The sequence below is a fragment of the Meles meles genome, chromosome 7 (assembly GCF_922984935.1).
Source record: "Meles meles chromosome 7, mMelMel3.1 paternal haplotype, whole genome shotgun sequence".
Lineage (NCBI taxonomy): Eukaryota > Metazoa > Chordata > Mammalia > Carnivora > Mustelidae > Meles > Meles meles.
In genome coordinates this window covers 87,216,020-87,234,816 of record NC_060072.1, presented here as the reverse complement: position 1 = coordinate 87,234,816, position 18,797 = coordinate 87,216,020, and the positions used below count along the sequence as shown (strand labels likewise).

The window sequence follows — 18,797 nt, the reverse complement described above, 5'->3', positions numbered from 1 at the left end:
TATATATAAAAAATGGGACTGAGGCAGGGACACATGCAGGGGATGGATAGCTGAATCCCTCCCTGGCCTCAGGCCTCTGTCTCCCATCCTGCAGAGGGAAACAGGAGTAGGCTGAGGAGGGGCCCAGAGAGTCCCAGCCTGGGGCCTGCCCCTGAGACTCCAGCCCACTGAGTCAGGGGCTGGGCCCCGAGCCAGTGGGCCGCACACGGAGTCCAGGGGTGGCTGCCACCCTCCCTCCGCCTGGAGGCCAGGCAGGGCAGCAGATGGCAGCATGTCTGGCAACACTGAGTTCCTGGGCCGGCAGTCAGACCCCTGTGCCCTCTTCTTGGGTCCACTGGACTGTGCCAGAGCCATGACAGCCAATAAGCACCATCTCCAGGCTATGGGGTTCCCAAGGCAAGGCCAGGCCCCCGGACCCTGGAGGGGGCTCTCCAGTGCTAGCAGCCTCAGCCTGGTGGGTGGGCTCTGGGGGCCCAGTCCTAGCCCCTTCCTCAGCAGGTAGGGAGCCAGGGGTGCTAGGCTCAGGGCAGAGTTCTCCTGAGCCCGGGGGCTCTGAGTCAGAGGTGGAGGTCCAGAAAGCTGTGGCCCGAGGCCAAGGGGAGCTCTGAGATGCTGGGGGCCCCCAGGGCCAGGGGGCCACAAGGGGAGGGGGCCCTGGGCGAGGGTGAGGCCAGGTCCCACTCAAGACAGAGCCAGCTGGGGGCTGCAGGCAGTAGGAGGATGTCCCGGTGTCCACACACAGAGGCTGCAAGAGCCCAGAGGTACTGGACAGGCATGGCCCCTCTCCCGACGCCCGAGGGCAAGGGCCCTCCCCATGGGGCGCCAAGACCTGCTGCACAGCCTGGCGAAGAGACTGCAGGCCCTCCCTCATCTGCAGCACCTGCTCGGACAGCTCTGTCACCTTTGGGGGTCGAAGGAGGAGGAAAGCACATACAGTTAAAGGAGATTGGCCCTCGCACAGCCTGCAGTGCCCACCCCTCTCCCCTCCTGCCTCCAGCTCGCCCCTCACCCACCGCCTGCCGCAGCTTATCCAGCATGTCTGTGTTTCTTGCCTCACTGGGTCCGAGGGGGACAGCAAGCAGGCCATTCTCTGCAAACAGGTGGATGGGGTTACCAGCCGGCACTGGGTGGAGGAGATGGTATGGGGTCCAGGTCTCGGCCCCAGTTAGCACAGACCGCATTGGCCCGGCAGGACTGGCCTGGCCTTCCAGCCTTGCCCCAGTTGGGGAATTCTGCCCAAACTAACAGGGGACCTTGGGTGCACTGCCCTGTGCTTCCCCCAACAGGAAGCTGCTCTTGGTGCCTGTCCAGCCACATGACCACTCCGGGGAGCTCATTCCCTGGTCCACTCTCAGGGCTGCAGGGCCTGGCTGGGGGCCACTTACACCCCTGCTTCCCCCTCAGTCCTCTGTCCTCCCCAGGGTCCAAGCAGCAGCACCTGGTTCAACACACACAACCACCATATTACAGGCCGGAAGCTGGGCAAGAACCAAGATCCCACTGCCGGAGAGCCGACCGCAGGGATCCAAATTCCGTCTCCCGGCCACCTTCCAACAGCAAGGTGCTGGTCTTCACCCCCAAACTGCCCTTGCCAACCATGTAGATTAAGAAGGGCAAGAGGGCAAGAAGTCTGGACCCTGCTGCCTTCTCAGAGGTTCACAGGGCCAAGAGGCAGCCCTGCCGGCCTCCCCCTGCCCCCCCTAGGACCCAGGCCCCAGTACCTGGCCCCGGGGAGGGGCTGCTGCTGCACTCTGGACCCGACTGCCCCACACGGAAGGAGAACTTGGGCTGGTCAGAGGCACAGCCATCCTCAATGCCATCTACAACCCTGCGGACACAAGGGCCAGGGCAACAGATCAGTCCACAGGCAGCCACTGCAGGGCCTAGCGGCCACACACACATGCTGCAGGAGCCTGGCGCTCAGAGCCTGGGACAGGTAACACCGGTAGGCCCTTTCCCTAGAGGCTTGCAGTTTCACTAGGGATCTAAACTTGAGCAACGTGACACAGCGGGAACTCTAAGCAGTGAATGGCCAGGCACCAAATGGTGGGGTGAGGGGTCACAGGAAGGTGGGGCCCAAGACGGTTTCCTGGAGGAGGCAGGGATGGGTTAAGATGGAAGGATGGCATCTGAAGGAGGAATGTGTCTGGCCAGGGCCCCATCCCCATCCCCACTATCTCTGCCAGAGTACATCGGCCCAGGACCTGCTTACCTGGGGCTCAGATCCGGGGGCATGTTCCATGGCACAGAGGGCAGCTGCAGACCCTCTAAGCTTCGAGGGTGGACAGAGGGGCCAGCCTCAGCCTGCGAAGCCCCTGCCCTGCCCGGCCGTCCTCTGCCCCGCAGCCTGGGCCGGGGCGCCGTTCGACGCGGGGACAGCAGCTTAGCTGCTGAGGAGGAGGAAGTGCAGCCAGGGGACAGCAAGGGGCTGGAAGGCTCATCGGCTGGGGCTGGGGAGGCTGCAGGGCCCTGCTCTCCGTCCGTCTCTTTCTCCTCCAGTGTGGACATAAGGGTGTTGTCGCCGCTAAGGGAGCTGGTGTCTGCCTGTGGGTCGTGGGGGACAGGGAAGCGGCATGGATAGCCCCTCCTGTGCCCCCCTCACCTGCCCGACCCCAACCTCATCTCTCTATAAGGAACCATCTTTGTTAAGCGGGATGCCCGCTATCTCCCACCCTCAGAGGAAGAGGCTCAGGTGTGTATGTGTGTGTCGGGGTGGGGGCGGCTTTTCTGCCACCACGAAGCCACCGAGCCCTGAAGGAATTTGCTGCCCAGCCAAGTGTGGATACACTACCCATCGACTCAGTCCCTCAGGCTCACCAACCTATCCAGGAGAACACCGTGCTAAAAACAGGCTTGGAATTAGTGGATAGAAGCCAGGAAAATTCAAAGCCCCTCAGAGCAGTTCTCCCTCATGGGGAAGAAGCAGGGGAGCCACAGGGCTCTTCAGAGGCAGCCTGTAGGACTAGTGCCTGGCCCTACCCAGGCGTCCCATCCCTCATGTATGGCCCTCAGTCTCCACCGCTGAAGACTTCACTGTGGACCAGGCCAGGCCATCTCAGATGGGCCAGGGAGAGCACAGCAGCGCTGGGAGCTAAAGGACAGTGAGGATGTGAAGGGACAGGAGATGGGAGAGTGTAGACCCCCCCCACACAAACACAAAGTGTAGGGTTGGTAACACCAGGCCAGATGTCACCTCTTCAGGCCCCTGGTGCCCCAGCCCCCTCGCACACATTCCCAGTGCCCTCACCTCTGCAGGGCCTCCACCGGCACCCAGGTTGTAGCTGAGCTCCCCTCGGAGGCCCCGGCTGAAGCGTGGGGCAAACTCGGGGTATAGTGCAAGGCTCTCATGCAGCCCAGCCAGCTGTAGACACTGTAGGACGCAGTAGGTCAGCCCCTTTACATCAGCATTAGCCTTGACCACCTGCTCCCGCCGAGGCAGCTCGCAGCCAATCAGATCACCCTTCCCTGGGAATTGGAAGCACAGGTCAGCGAGCCCTGCTCCTCAGTCTGCGGACAGGGGAGTCGAGCAGAGGCAGCTGAGCTTTCCCTGTGAGTTCAGTGGGGCCTTGAGAGCCAGCAGAGAGAGGAGCAGAGGGGCTCGGGCCCCAGCAGACCCATGCTGCCTGCCTCTGGCTCCTGAAACAGTGAAAGGCACGGACACCCAGGGACTCAAGGCACATCTGGGATCAAAGCCACCATGCTGGACCCATTTGAATTTTAGCCCTGACACAACTGGGCAGTCACCAGTTCTCGTGGTTCCCTGGTTGCCCATAGCTCTGAAACCCTTACGAATGTTAAGCCAATCACTCCTAGGCCCCATCTCTACCTACAGAATCATAGTACCTATAGGAGACTCCACAGTCTGACACTTCGAGCCTCACAGGTGATTCAGGTGGGGCTTGTCCAGGAACCCAGAGGTTAGGGCCCTGTGGGGCACAGTGATGTCCAGCGGCCACATGACTTCGTCTCCTGGAGCTCTGGTGCTTGCAGGACAGATTTTGTGTTAAACTGAGTCGTGGTGCTTTCTGGATCTTACCAGAAGGTGTCAATGGAGGGTTTTCCCACCAGCCAGCTGAGGCTGCCACCTGGCTGACAGCATTGTAAAATGGCATCAGAGTCTATGTCCCAATCTCAGAGATGTTAAATTGTAGGGGGAAAACATGCATCTTAGAATCAATGAACTAGGGTGTCTCCAATAAGGGACACGTGAGGATTCAACGAGTTCATGCAGGTAAAGTGCCTGACCCAGAGACGAGCAATCAAAGCTCATTTCCTTCCTCACCCTCTGGGCTAGAGTCCCCTGTAAATGACTCCCAGCTGGTGTGCTGTGGGCGCTGCAGCAGCACTCACTGCCCTCACGACACAGCTCAGTCCACAGTCAGAGTTCACAAGACTGGAAAGCCTCTCCTTACCGTCAAGGAAAAAGACGGATCACGGCCACCAACCCCCACCCACCCGCCGCCTCCTGCCGCCAACATAACTGAGCTTAGCTGCCTCTTGTAAATGTTCGTGGACTTTTGCTCAGACTTAAGTGTAGAAGGCACTGCTGTTAGATCATATTTTCTTGGTTTGGGGCCATCCTTCTGGTTCCTTCTGAGAGCTGTTTGGATCTTAGTGTGCTCCTCTGATGAATGAGCTCTCTCTCCTCGTGTGTGTCATCTGGAAACAGGAGAAGTGTGTATTCTTGGTCTTCATCCAAAAGGTGAGACAGAATCGAAAAACATGACAGGACCAATGACAGAGCTCCATGCCACTGGTCTCAGACCAGAGCCCGCTCTCCAGGCTGGCCTCCCGGCTGGGACCTCCTCTAGCTCAGCTCTCCAGCCCCCTCAGGTCTTTCTGGCATGGGCCCCCAGTCTGCCTCTCTTCTCTTGCCTCCTGACCCCACAGCCAACTGTACGTGCTTAGCTGTCAGTCCATACACGGAGGTCAGGGCCAAAGTGGACACTGCTCCAAGCACCATGAGCCTCCGCGGCCCGCAGCAGGCGAGAAGCTGTCCCCCCGCCCAAAGTTCAGATAAGGAGGCAGGTGGCGGTGGCCTGAAGGCACAGCAGGAAACCAGCGGGTGGGGAACCAGGCATTCACCAGGGTGTCCAGACCCATCCAGTCCACAGCTGAAAGTTCACCTGGAACATATGAGCAGGGACAGGATGGATCCAAGGGGGCAAAATCCTGGTGCCGGGTACACAGGCGTGAGGCGAAGACCTGGAGTGCAGGCGGTGGACACTCTCGAGGCTCTGTCTTCATAGTGAACAGGATTCTTCTGCAACCTGGAGCCTGGTATCCATGAAGAGCCGCTCTTGCCGGACGAACGCCAGCTCCCAGCCTCACTGCTGCCTCAGCTCTGAGCTGAAAACCATCTGTTTAATAATCTGGTTGACAGTCTTGACCAGTCTGCGATTGTCAAAATCTGTTTGTCCTTCTGAATCTCTCCAGTTCTCCCTCACTTAAGGCCTGCCAGCCCCGCGTGAGTGGCCGCAATTCCACCTGCTCAGAGTCCTAGCATAAGAGGCATCTAGGTCCAGAAGCCAAAGTCACAAAAGACTCAAAGTGAAAGGTGGGACAGCCTCTGGCCTCTCTTACGTCCAAGACCCCCTTGAGGGTATTTTTCCTGTCGGAAGATCACCCTCCTCAAGACAGAGGGGAGGGACACCCAGTAGCGACGGGGCGTCTGGTCTTAATTCTCCAGGTGAGTGACGAACTTCAGGCCCTCCAGGGCTCAGCCATCTCCACAGTGAGTCTCGGAGCCCTTGGCTGAGGATTCACCTCCCTTTCATCCCCCAGGCAGGCCCTCCAGGACCCAAGCAGATCAGAGTTCCCACCTGCTGGGGCCACTGCTTGGAGCCCATGCAGCCCTGTCTCCCAAGGACTGCGCGTTCTTTTCTAGAGCCTTGAGTGTGCATCCTGCCACCCTGAAATCGTGCCCTTTCTTTGGGACACGGCTCTCCCTCGAGCAAAGCACCTGAGAGCATAGTGAATGATGCCTGAGGTCGATGGCCTAGGTTCTAACCCCTCCTGCCCACTCATGAAACTCTCCAAGCCTCTCACTCCTTCCACGCAAAACAGGCGCAACACCAGTGCCTCTGCCGTGGGCTTTGTGAGGTCTGTGTGTGCGGAAGCACCTAAGGACCAGCTCAGCTGTAAGACTCAGCATCAGCGCTGTTCGGATGTCCATTCCACAACTGCGACCTCTAATTCCTTGTCCAGGGACTTGACCCATCTCGGCCTCCTTTTGCCACGAAGGGAAGTACAGAGGCAGAGGCTGAGCCCTGCTGTCATGCATCAGAGCCCTGGGCCTGCTCTGTGACAGACCCTCTGGCCTGAGCTGGTGCACGGGCTGCCAGGAGAGCGCTCACGGCCCCCTCGCAGTCCGGCACTCTCACCAGCGCTGCGGTCCCCCTTGACGGGAAACGGGAAATGTTGATCCCCCAACCCCTCCTCAGTTACCGGCTGCTCCCTCACTCAGGGAGCCTTGCACACCTGCAGGCTAGTTTCCTCCTCCTTGTGTTGCCACCTGGTGGTCACTGGGCCTGCTCTGCGCTCTGCAGGGGGGCTCCGAGGCTCCTCCTGACCCCATCCCCGCTGTCCCTCGCGCCGTTCCTCGGGTGGCCTTGCCTGCGTCCTCTCTCCGTGTTTCTGCTGAGGGGGGCCCCGGTCCCACCCGCCTCCTGCAAAGGCCGGTTTCCCCTCCTGCCCGCACACACCTAGGATTGCCAGCACAGTGCCGCCCTTGAGCACCTCCATGGAGCCGGAGCAGACGAAGTAGAGGGCCTGGAGAGCGTCCCCTTGGTGGATGAGGTACTCGCCAGGCGTGCAGAAGGCGGGCCGCAGGGCCAGGGACAGTGCTCGCAGGCAGCCGCGGCTCGCCGCCTCAAACAGGGGCAGCTGCAGAACCTCCTTGTGCAGGTGCATGGCGATGTCTGCGCGGAGCTCGTCAGGGAGACTCTGCAGCAGCTGGAGGGTAGGGGGCGTGGGGAGGTCAGTGGTGGCAGAATGTAAGGCAGCCTCCAGCCAGCCCCTCTGAGGCAGGCCTTGGGAGCAAAGCAGAGGCGCGAAAGGGACCTGAGGCTTCACAAAGGGGACAATCAGTGAGGGGGATCTGCTCTGCCTTCTTCCCACACTTCAACCCGGGGCCAGCAGTTCCGCTTTCCTCCTGCAGGCCCCCAGCTGGAGGTCCATGAGCAGAGCCTGCGGGCCTAACAAGGGTGCAAAAAGGCCTCCAAGTCTTTTTGAGCGCCCTGCGCCCCAGACTACCGTCCCCCCAGTAGAGAACAGAAGCCAGAATTCCGCATCTCTTGCCCCCCAGCCCACTGCTGGGGGTTTGAGGCCGAGCACACACTCCTCGAGGGAGCGAAGTCCGGAAGGGCCCGCCCTGAGACCCGCGAGCGCACCTCCGTGGTGTCGATGCCGTTGTTCACCGCCCAGGTGGCCTGGAAGTACTCGAGCATGCGCTGCTTGAGCGGCTTGGGGATGCGGTGGATGCGGATGTAGTCGCGCAGGTCACGGGTGCGGCTGTGGTACAGAAAGCGGCGGGCGTACATGCGCTGGATGATGGCCGTCACGTTCCCAAACACCACCGCGTGCATCAGGGCTGGGGAGGGCGGCGAGACTGGGTCACTCCGGGCCGGCCTGACGCTGCGCTGGGCGCGTGGGTCCTCTGTCCCCGCCCCCACAGGCGCCTGGGTCGAGCACTGAGTCCTGCAGCCACGTGGGCTCCCCTGGCCCTAGTTCTCTGTTCCTCCCGCCGCCCAAGCACAAGAAACTCTAGGAAGGGCTTCGGGCCCCTGGGGCAGGCGGGGAGCCAGGCCTGCTTGGGGCCAGGAGGGGAGCGGGCCTCACCGCCAATGAGCATGGTGCAGATGGAGAAGATCTTCTCCGTGTCGGTGTTGGCGGACACGTTGCCAAAGCCCACGCTGGTCAGGCTGCTGAGCGCGAAGTAGAGGGAGGTGATGTAGGCGCTTCGCAGAGAGGGGCCGCCCAGGAGCTCCAGTCCCGTCCCATTGGCCTCCCCGCTGCCGCTGCTGCAGTTGTCGCTGCGACCGGAGCTGTTCCCCACAGCTGGGCTCTGGCCCACCAGGTAGTAGGGCGTCTCCAGGCGGCGGGCCAGCTCCTGCAACCAGCCTGGGGGCAGGGATGGGCGCACCTAAGGCCTACCCTGCAGGCCCAGGTGTGCCCACTGTTGCCCCCTCCCGCCGCCATGGGGGACACATGGATGTAGATCCACACCCCAGGTTCCTTGACCACTTGCCTCCCCTGCCGTCCAGCACAACCCAGTCTACACGCCCCCTCCCCCAAGACAAGCACGGGAGGACGAGGCTATCCTCTCCCCAGCTGGTGTCTGGTGGTGCCAAGCAAGGAGCACCAGTCCCTCTTCCCTGTGGCTGGCATGACTCCCAGGAAGCAAGCCCAGCTGGAGGCTGCCTCCTCTACCCTATACCCCCAGACTCCTCTTGCTCTCTCTCAGCTCACCTGCTCTGAAAGTCGCTTCACCCTCACCTATCCTCACAACCACACAGACCACCCAGCCTCACATATGCGTTCTCAGGCATGCTGACGTGGACACGTGCATACGCACTATTAAGGCCACAGACAGGCTCCGCCCAGGATGAGGACACACACGTGTGAGCACACTCACAGGTGCACAGCCACAGCCACTCACACAGAGAAAGCCTGCTCGCACTTGAGAGAGAGACAAGGGCACACAGGGGCTGGCACTCGGACACCTGGGTAGGAGAGGCGACCACAAGCACACAGGTGAGCACACTCAAAGGCCACAGGGAGGCAGACCCCTGGACATACACTGAGGCTCTTGAGCGCATGTGCGGACACGGGCCAGCCTGGGACACCGGCAGAAGCTGGACACTGCTCCAGTCTCCATCAACCCCACGTTCTCTGTCTGGCCTGGGCAGGAAGTGGGGCTGTGTACTGGGTCTCTCAGGAGCTTTGGCTACTCCAAGTAACTCGGAAGCCTAGCTGGAAGGTTGTGGGAGTTGTCAGGTATTGGACGGGGATTGCTGGGGTCCACGGGGGCCTCAGGGGTCCTGGCAGAGCTGGGAGTCAGAGGAGCAAGGGAGGGAGGGTAGATCTAGAGCAGAGACACGGAGGGCAAGTGCAGAGGCGGCCTGGGGAACTCGCCTCTGCCTCTCTGTGTGCACTCAGCCCCTTCCTCCTGGACACATCCAGCCTCCCTGAACTACACTCTCCCTAACCCCTTACACACGCTGCTCCCCGAGATTGCCACACCCCCCACCCCATGCTGGGAGCCGTTCATTCAGCAGTCACACAGACATGGGCCTCCTGCACAACACCCGTGTGCCACGTGATGGGGCTCAAGCCAACACGCTGTGAGTTAGGGCCAGAGGCCTTCCTGAAAGAGGGGATATTGGTGCTTGGTCTCAGCAGATGGGTAGTGTTTTGAATCAAAGAAGCTGAGAGAAGGTTGTTCCTGATCTAGGAAGTGCAAGCAAATAGCTAGAATTTAGCTAGAATTAGCTAGAATGTGGGGTCCGCACTGGGGGTGTCAAATTCTTGCCTAAGGAATTTGGGAAGATATGTTAAGGCCTGAGCCAAGGTGAGGACTCGCCCTCCTGCTCAAAACTCTTCAGTTGCTATTCAGTCGGGCCTCTGACCTGAAGCCAGTTGTCAGGTAAGGAGGGTGGGGGGTCAAGGGTGAGAAGCAGAAGGATGAGGGAAGGCGGCTGAGGGGCCTGTCCTCTGTTCTGGCTATGGGGCCCCGGCAGCTCCTGCAGCTGGTGATGTGGTCAGGCTGCTCTGGAGGCTGGTGGAGGAACGCCCTGAGTGATCTCCCTCAGTATCTCGCACCATCTTTTGAAAATCGGGCCCATTGCTACTGGGCTGATGGGAATCGGGGCAAGGGACTCTGTGTTCACACCATGCCCACAGGAGCCCCAGAACCAAGGCAAGGAAGCCAGAGAAGGCACCTCCCACCAGAGCTGGACCAGGAGGGGGCGCCACTCCCCCCCCCCCCAGACATCCCTTCCGAGGCTGGGCTCTGGGAGGTCCTGAATGTGGCTCTGACCCATCTGGGGAGACCTTTCTCTGCAGAAAAGAGGAGCGGACGATGTGAAGGACTTGGAAACTCCCCTAATGTGAGCTAGAACCAGCCCATTTCAAGAATGAAATTACTTGAAAACCTGGGGTCAAGGGTGCTAGATTTAACAGGCAAAACAGACTGCCTCCCACTTGCCCGTGTTCTCCACGGTGGGATCCAAGCCCCTCCTGGAGCCAAAGATACTCTTCATGTCAGCTGAGCGCCCCCTGTCAGGGTGTCAGAAAAAAGGAGCCATACGATGCATGACTCGGAGCATCTGGGTCCCGTGTGGGAGTGAACTGACCCAGGGATCGGGTGTCTGAGCCCACTTCGGGATCAGGGTTATCTACCTTCCAGCCCACTGACTGTGTTTGCTGGGTGGCCGTCTGACCCCCAGAGCCGCCTCCACCACAGCCTCCCTCTGGGAAGGGCAGGTGCCAAGGAGCCGACACTGCCTGGAGTATCCCGGTTCCATGTGCTCGGCAACTAGAGCTTCGGGGAATACCCGCATGGGCCTCTGGGCCACGCACCAGTCTCCATGGGTTTGGCAGGGGAAAGAGGGTTTGCAGGAGCCTCCTCGTCCCTGGGAACCGATCAGAGCACGTTTCTAAGGCCCACCTGCCCTCCTGCTGATCCCACCATGGAGCAGATGGCCAGGCCAGGTGAGCCGCTGGCCTGTTGCCCACTGACTAGAACAGGCAATACAGGCCAGTTCCTGGGAAGCCACCAGAAGGCTGGAGGGCATGGGAGGAAGAAGGTGTGTGCGGTTTGGGGGCCTCAGGGTATGAAGAATTAGAACAGGTGGGCACGGAATGGTTTGGAGTTAGGGGAAGGAGAGAAGCTGAGACGGTGTCGTGGCACCCATGGGATCACAGAGCATGAGGTGAGGGGAAGAGACAGGCCGGTACGAAGGAGGCTGCTGTTGCTCAGGGCGGAGAGGCAGAGCGGTTCCAAGGAGTGTGGTCAGCAGGGTTGGGTGCCATGGGACACCAAGGAGATTTGGCCCCAGAAGGTCCCCGTGACCTGCCAGCTGTCATTCTGGGTGGAGAGGTGGGGGTGGGAGCCTTGCTGGCAGAAGTGAAGATGTGAGTGGGAGGCGAAGAGGGGGAGGAGTGGAAGTGGAGGTGAAGTGAAGGAGAGTGAAGGCACCCGCGGGGCGCAGAGAAAGGCTGCGTTTTGGGCCCGGGGGAGGGAGGAGCTGCAGCTGAGAGAGCCGGGCTAGAGGGAACTGGAGTGGGGAAGGGCCTGGCAGGCCAGGTGCTTGGGGAGATTTCAAGAGGGCGGTGGGAGGGCACCAGGCCTCAGAGGTACCCAGGAGGGCAGGGGCTCCCTGCATGGCTTCTCCTGAGAGGGGTGCAGTTCTTGGCTGGGCAAGGGCCTGGAGAAGCTGACAAAAGCTAAGGCCACAAGGAGGTCATGACGGGTGAAGAGGACTCCCCTGGGCAGCCCACGGAGCTCTCACAGCTGTGCCCGACTGCTAAAGAGCAGGCCTGCCTCAGAGTGGTGGCTCTGTGGCACTCCTCCATGCACACACACATGCCAGCACTCGCATTCTCCTCACACACACACACCCACTTGCCTGAACCCCCCAAATGCCCCTGCAGAGGCCGACTTGCACACACATCCCTGACTCCTCGTATCAGCTCAGAAACATACACCGGGACTCCCGTTTCCCTGATACACACACACACACACACACACGCTCCTCTGACACACAAGGACACTCGCCCCCGCCCTCCAGGAGCCTCTAGTACCAATCTCTGGCAGCTCTGAGGCACTGCTCTCGATCTCCCGCTGGCCGATGTAGAACCAGACGCAGGCCACCCAGTGGGCGAGCAGAGCGAACACGGCCATGAGCAGGGTGAGCACCACGGCGCTGTACTGGGAGTAGCGGTCTAGCCGCGGGAGCAGCCGCAGCAGCCGCAGCAGCCGCACGGTCTTCAGCAGGTGGGCCCCAAAGTACTGGGGGTGGGGAGAGACAGGGAGGTCACCCTGGGCCCAGGCCCACCTGCCCGGCCCCAAAGCCCACCCAGCCCGGCTGCACTGACCACATTGACCTTGAAGGCATGTAGCAAGTCAAAGGGCAGCGCAGCGATGACATCCAGCAGGAACCAGGTGGTGACGTAGTGGAGACAGATGGACTTTGGGGCAAACACCACCTGGCCCGACTTGGACACGAACGTGGTACGGAAGTTCAGCACGATGTCTGCAGGAAGTCCGGGTGGGACTCAGCGCCGGGTATAGGAGGACACCCTGCTTCCTGGGCTCCTGCTCAGTATCTGACAGTGGCCTGGGTCCCCGACCATCTTACTTCGCACAGAACTCTAAAGGGTGGACACTGTTGTGCATCTTTGATGGAGGGAAAAACTGAGGCACGGAGAGGCAATGATTGGCTCAGGGTCCCATAACCCATTAGCAGTAGAGACATGTTTGGAACGTAGGTTTGCTTTCAAAGCCCACAGGTCACAAACAGGGGGGCGGCATGGGGGACATTTGTCAGCAGGCACGGAAGCCACGCAGACTCTCCCCATCGACCCTGAGGGGTGCCCGGCACAGGGTAGGGTGGGAGGCAGGGGGCACACGTACCAAGAATGAAGAGGACCTCCACGGCCAGATCACAGACGCTGGGGGCACTGCGGGCGGAGTTGGGCTCCCGGGCTGTGCTCACACACACGCTGTAGGGCACCGTGACAGCCACGTAGAGGGTCGCAAGCAGGATGAAGCCGTCCCAAGTGGCCCTCAGTGCCCCACAGTGCAGCAGGATGAAAGGCGACTTTCGGATGGCGGCTACTTTGTACTCGGGCAAGTTTGGCTTCTCCCCGAATACCCCCTGAGTGCGGCAGGGCAGGTCAGGCCAGAAGGACAGGAAATTGGCAGAGGCTGAGTTTGGATGGGGTGTGGGGCAGGCATCCACCTCCTTTCTCTCCCTGCATACTCAAAGCTACCCCGACACAGGCATTAGAGTCCCCATGTTACAGATCAGAACACTGAGGATCGGAGAGGCCACTGACTTAGCTGAGGTCACACCACTGCTTGGGGGAGGAGCCAATATTGATCTTGGCCCTGAGGAGCCAGGGCCAAGATTGTAACTTTGATGGATCGGATATCTGACATTCCTTCCCTCCCTCTGTCCCCACCCCCAAAGTGCTGTTGGGGCCTGGGTCATCCCCTGGACATCCTCTCTCTGGTGGGCTTAGTTCCTCCCTTCATCTCCTCAGCTTGCCCCTACCCTGCCCCCCAAACACACACCCTTGTGCACAATCCACCTTATTGAGCTTGTGCTTGCCCTTGGGCTGTTTCTGCAGGTGCCCGGACAGGTGGTAGAGCACAGCGCGGCTCCGCCGCCGGTTGGCATTGAAGCCTTTGGCTCCTCCCCGGCCATATCGGCGCCGGCCACCACCTGCAAAAGAGGGACCCATGAGGCTGATGGGGGGAGTGCCTGCACACCCCAGCCAGGGTCTTGGGTGTAGGACACCAGTTGCTGGCCCACGAGCTGGACTGACTCAGGGACCAGTTAGTCTGTTTAGAGCTGGGGGGCTCCAGCTTCCTCATCTCTAGGGGCACTCGCCAGTGCCAGCAATGGGCAGTCCTGTGGGTGCTTCTAGACACGCCTCCCCATGCCTGCTTCCAGCAGAAGGAGGTCTGGATCAAGGAACAGGCAGGAGAGGATCTCCATAGGGAAAGGCCTGAGAAAGGAGTATGGAGGTGCTTCCCAGGGCTGGGGTGGCAGGAGTGGGGAATGGACAGTACCCGGCATCCCCAGGGGCAAAGCCAGCTTCTGATGACAGCTTTCTGAGCTGGTCAAAGGCCTCCACCAGCCCTTGGGCTCCCAGTCAGGTCAGTTGGAGGAAGAGGAACCAGGTGGGTCTGCGCTCAGCCTCATTAACTGGTCAGGAAATGGTACTTCACCAGCACTAGGGGAGTCTGCTTGCTTTCAGTTTCTTAGTAAAGTGGACTTTAAAACTCCAACTTTGTCTCAAGGCGTCTGTTTGGAAACAAGCTTTCCACATACCTGGGCATGTGGAAATGAGAGCAGCACAGGCCTCTCACCCAGCAAAGAAGGAGTTAATGAATGCAAGAGAGTGGGGGGACCCACGAGTGCAAGCTGGGTGCGAAGGCCCCCTGCCCAGGCCTGAGGTACCCAATACACCAGCCAGCTGCGGCCACTAAATCAGCAGCCCCACAGGCACCCACCTCTCTCCTTCCAGTTGTCAGGGCCCCCTCGGTTCTTGGTGTCGCTGATATCCTTGTGAGAGACCAGGAAGAGGGCCACCTCCCCTTTCTCATTCTTTATGGGTATCACATCCAGGAGACACCAGAATGGGAGCCCTGGGCACAAAGACAGACTCAGCCCAGCTCCTATTCGCCACCTTGCCCGAGGTGACAGAGGTCCTACTGCCATTCCTGGCCAAGATACAGGCAGGATCAGGGCTTTCCTGGGAGGAGAGGGGCAGCCTGGCTCCATTCAGGACAGGGCTTGAAGGACAGGGTCGGGGAAGGCAAGGGAGAGCAGAGATGGCCATCAGACATGTGTGCTCATAGGTCTATCCTGCTGAGACAGGGACATTTTTCTGCTCGGGTGAAAAACTGAAGATCGGAAATTGAGTAGAGGCTGAAGTGAGGACGGAAGAGAGAAGCCAGGGGCTGTGGATGGGGTGGAGAAGGGTGGGTAAGTGGGAAGATGGGGCGAGACGGGGAGATGGAGATGATGGGGATGGAACACCAGGACAGTAGATGGAGTGGGTGCCAGGCTGGGTGAGACCTCCAGAGTGAGGCGGGCTGGCCAGGCGGCCCCTCACCGCTCTTCCGGTACAGGATCAGCTCAGCCTTGAACTCCTTGTGCTCATCCAGGGCCTTGCGGATCTGTTGGCGGACAAGCTCACTGGTGTCTGGCCCATAGAGGAAGGAGCAGGCGCAGCCCCGCTGCATGACCTCCGCCCGGGAGAAACCCGTGAGGTCGCAGAAGCCATCAGAGCAGTAGACCACGGGGAAGAGCCCCGTCACCTGGGCGTTGCCCAGCACGAAGTTACTGTCTGCAAGAGAGCACCTCTCAGAGGAAGCATGGGGTGAAGGGGCCCAGGGTCTGCCAACCCCCTTTCCTAAATGCCTGCAACCAAAGGGTGGGGGTCACAAAGCCCAAGACCTGTGTGTGTGCATGTGTGTGTCCAGGGGTTAGGGCAGGCGTTGTTTATAAACAGGAGTTTATAAACTCCTATTATTATAGTGTGTCACCTATGGACAGAGCCCACTCCTAGCAGTGGAATCAACACATGTGAACACGGTGTTGGTGAATGCAGCCCTGTGTGGGAACTGCGTCCTCTGCACTGTGTCCTGAGCAGCTTGGGGTAAGGCTAGGGTTGGGGATGCCCAAGGGAGGACTGCACAACCAGCTCTAGGCAGCATCAGCCCTGCTCCTACCTCTGCCAGGTTCACTCACCAGCTAGGTACCCAGGGTGGCTATGGGGTTCACCTGGATGGGAGGCAGTCCAGGCCACCATCCATTCTGCTCTCCCTGTGCTGGACCCGGCTCAGGAATTAGTGAGTGTGATCAAGAATGGGGGTGTAAGGATGGTAGCTGAACAGCACAGCCTGGAGCCAGGAACGTATTGGGGAGTGGGGGGCACTGAATCAGCAGGCTGCGGGAGCCAAGTGCAGGGCAAAGCAGATGGAGAAGCCAGTGCGTGTGTGTGTGCGCGCGCGCCTGCGTGCGCGCCCGTGTGTGTAGGGGGGTGCTCAGTGATGGGTTCCCACCCCCTATAAGGAACTGCAAGACCGTGGAGGACCATAGGCAGAGAGCTGGTAAGCCCCACTGGGGGTGAGTGTGAAGGAGGAGAAGGAGGGAGGGGGTTTGCATCACTTTCCCTGTGTTCAGAGCCCTGGGAACCCAGGATCCAGAAGCTCTGGTCACCTACTGCGAACTTCCGCAGTCTTGGTGGGAGTATCCAAACCTAGCTTTTTGGGTCTAGAGGGGCTCTGCAGGTTTAGTCTGGGGAGTTTAGGCGGTGAGGTGAGCTTGGACTAACAGTGCGATCCTAATCCCACCTACTCTACCTCCTTTTGCAAACCTCTTTTCTAAATAGGGCTTTTGAACCCTCTGGGTTCCCTGAGCACCGCTCCTCTGCCTCACCCCCCACCGGCCACTTCCATGGTAGTAGGTAGGACAGCGCCAGACACAGGGATGGGGTGAGTTAGACTGACTAGGTCGGGGTGCGCGCCCTCGCCAACAAATGGCATCCTGGGCCCTAAATCCGGAGACTTTTTGGCCGTTTTGCCCAATCTGGGCAGAGTGCACCCTGAACCTTTGAGAAACGGGGTCTGGAAGGAGATGGTGGTCCAGGCTGAAAGCCGGGAGTTGGGGAGGGAAGGTGAGAACAGAGAGGGCGCCAGGCCGAGATGTCGGGGTGCGGGACCTGCGGGAACCCTGGCAGGAAGCGGCTTCCCTGGGAGCCAGTGGGGCGGAGGTCAGACTCACGCGTGCCGTCGAAGCGCGTGGCGATGGTGTCCAGGAAGGTGTTCTGCGGCGCCAGGAGTCCCCGCATGGCCGGCATCTTAGGCGGCCGTAACCGCCCGCCCCATCCCTCCGGGGCGCGGGGGCTCAGCACCGGGGGAGGGCGCCCAGCTCGGCCGCCCCCCGCCGGGCCCCGCGCCCCCTAGCGCAGCCGTCGGAGGCCTAAGCCCACCCGGGGTTGGCAGGCCCGGCCAGCAGCCGGTGCGCGAGGGGGCGTCCCCGCCGTCGGGGCCCGGAGCATGGCGCGCGGCCTCTCGCGTCCTGGCCGCCCACGAATCCCGGGCCCCCGGCTCGGCGCCCGCTGCGCTCTCCGCACCTTCCGCTCGCGGCGGCGGCTGCGGCGGCAGCAGCGACTCCCGTTTCGGCCGCGGGTCGGCTCCCGCTCGGGCTCCGTTCGGCGCCGGGTTCCCGCAGCTCCCTCCGTCTGTCGGGGAGAGGCGGCAGCCTCCCTCCCTCCGGCGCCCGCCGCCTGCACCGGGGTAACCATGGAGACGGGCACACCCAGGCAGGGCCGCCTCCTTAAAGGGACAGGCCTCCCGCCTAGGGATCCCCTCCCCTCGGGACCTTGGTGGGGGCAGGGGGAGGCGGCGGCCCCTCTTTCCCCCGCCGCGGCGGCCGCCCGAGCCGCCCCAAGCCGCCCCGCCCGCCCCTCGGAGGAGACCGGCGAGCGCCTGGTCCCGCTAGGGCTGAGTCAGCGCAGGGGCGAGGCGTCTTTCTCTGCAGCATGGGGGTTCGCACAGAGCCTCGCAGACTCTCCTCCCACGGAGGGACCAGAGGAGAGCTCCGGCGGGGGGTGAGCGGCGGGGCGGGGGGTGTTTTAGAAGACGCTTTCCCCGAGGAAAAATGTAGTGGGAAAGGTGACTGGGCATCTGGGCGGAGGTGGGGGAAGGCCGGGAGTTGGTGGAGGTCGCGGGCCCTAGAGGGACCCCGACTGTACAGGAAAGTCTAAAAGGAGATGGGGAGGGTGGTGTCTAAACACAGCCTCTGGGCATCCAGGCCTTTCTCCGCCTCAACTTGACCCTCATCCCTGGGAGGTGCAGCTGCAGGCGGGAGCTGTCAGGAAACTGGAGGGTGGGTAGCCCTGGAAGTAAGGTTGAGACGCTCTCGGCGAGTGCCCGTGTGTGGTGTGTGTGTGTGTGTGTGTGTGTGTGTGTGTGTGTGTAAAGGGTGTCCGAGGGAGGGGAGTAGCCCTAGGTCCTTCGTCCCGCCCCTATATTTCTATTATTTGTCGCCTTTGGCCCCTCAGGTTGCTTCAGAGGGTCAGGTTGCAAATTCAGCGGACGGGTAGGACGGCAGACACTGGGAGAACTTCCTAACCCGGTGCGTGTAGGTCCTTGCGAGAGGGGAGGGAGTAGGACCCAGCCTCCGGGCGGCAGCACCATCTCCAGTCCCGGGGAACTGGTCTCCGCACAGTCGGTGGCCGCAGGGACCCCGTCCCGTGAGGGGGCGGTGGGGGTGGGGGAGAGGGCCCGGGCGGGGCGGAGTGGAGTGGGGCCGGGGCGGCAGTCTGTAGCTTGTCTTCGCGCTGCCTCGGTCCCCCCAGGCTCGCTCTGCCAGCGCCGCTCCTCCTCCCTCCCACGATTTGCCAGCGAGCGCGGCTACCGCCCGCGCCCACAGGAGCCGCCGGGGCCAAAACAGCAATTTGTTCCCCGAGTGAAGCGGGAGGCCCAGCACCCCCACCACTCTAGGAGACATATCCACAGCCGCGGGCATCGGAAAGAAAGGAGTGTCGCCTGCCCCACCCACCCCTCCATCAGCATCAAGGGCCAAAGCCCCAGACACCTGTATTTAAATGAGCTGGTGCTTTGGGAGAAAAGGGAGGAAGGGCCCTTCTCAGCAAGTCCTCTGAATCTTGGAATCCCGCTCCAGGAAGAATGACCCCAAGGAACCTGCAGATCATGCTCCCCACGCCCACCTCCACAAGCAAAGTCAGCCCTCCCCCAAGCCCATGAACGTGCCCTCCACTCTACTCAAACATTGTGCTAGGAGAGGGTGCAGTTCAGCAGTCAGCTCCCTTGGAGACCAGACAAGACTGTGGTTGAAACCGTGCACTTGGTCTGACAATAGTCCAGCCACTTGCTGTCTGTGCGATTTTCCTTCTGGGACCCCATCTTCTCCTTCCTGAAATCGGGATGATAATACATGCTAACTACCCCAGAGGCTTGTCAGGAAGATTACATGAGCAAAGGAGTTAGAACAGCGTGTGGCATTTACATCATGTAAATGTTTGCCATCTGA

At 60.9% G+C, this 18,797-nt stretch overlaps 1 protein-coding gene across 2 annotated transcripts; it reads right to left on the bottom strand.

Annotated features, from left to right (window-relative positions):
• Positions 1–2: 2 nt before the first annotated feature.
• On the bottom strand, positions 3–17,085 carry KCNH3 (potassium voltage-gated channel subfamily H member 3). Of its 2 annotated transcripts, none has more exons than XM_046011137.1 (15): positions 16,524–17,085; positions 14,851–15,084; positions 14,246–14,380; positions 13,318–13,451; positions 12,638–12,881; positions 12,100–12,257; positions 11,806–12,013; positions 7,840–8,121; positions 7,392–7,591; positions 6,705–6,954; positions 3,248–3,465; positions 2,213–2,544; positions 1,722–1,828; positions 1,014–1,090; positions 3–901 (listed from the first exon to the last, which is right to left on the bottom strand). In XM_046011137.1, exons 1-15 carry the CDS (start codon positions 16,597–16,599, stop codon positions 305–307), a joined length of 3,252 nt encoding a protein of 1,083 aa, XP_045867093.1. In that variant the 5' UTR covers positions 16,600–17,085; the 3' UTR covers positions 3–304. The 2 variants fall into 2 exon arrangements, with proteins under 2 accessions (XP_045867093.1, XP_045867095.1); XM_046011139.1 differs by having other exon boundaries at positions 14,851–15,080; positions 16,524–16,588.
• Between the last annotated feature and the right edge of the window lie 1,712 nt (positions 17,086–18,797).

Bases quoted from the DNA above. Each gene is read 5' to 3' on its own strand.
- KCNH3 (XM_046011137.1), bottom strand. From the start codon at position 16,599: ATGCCGGCCATGCGGGGACTCCTGGCGCCGCAGAACACCTTCCTGGAC. The intron at 13,452-14,245 runs GTGGGTGCCTGT...CCTCTTTTGCAG, and splicing joins TGACAACTGGAAGGAGAGAG to GTGGTGGCCGGCGCCGATAT. The intron at 12,014-12,099 runs GTCAGTGCAGCC...CCCCACCCCCAG, and splicing joins ATGCCTTCAAGGTCAATGTG to TACTTTGGGGCCCACCTGCT.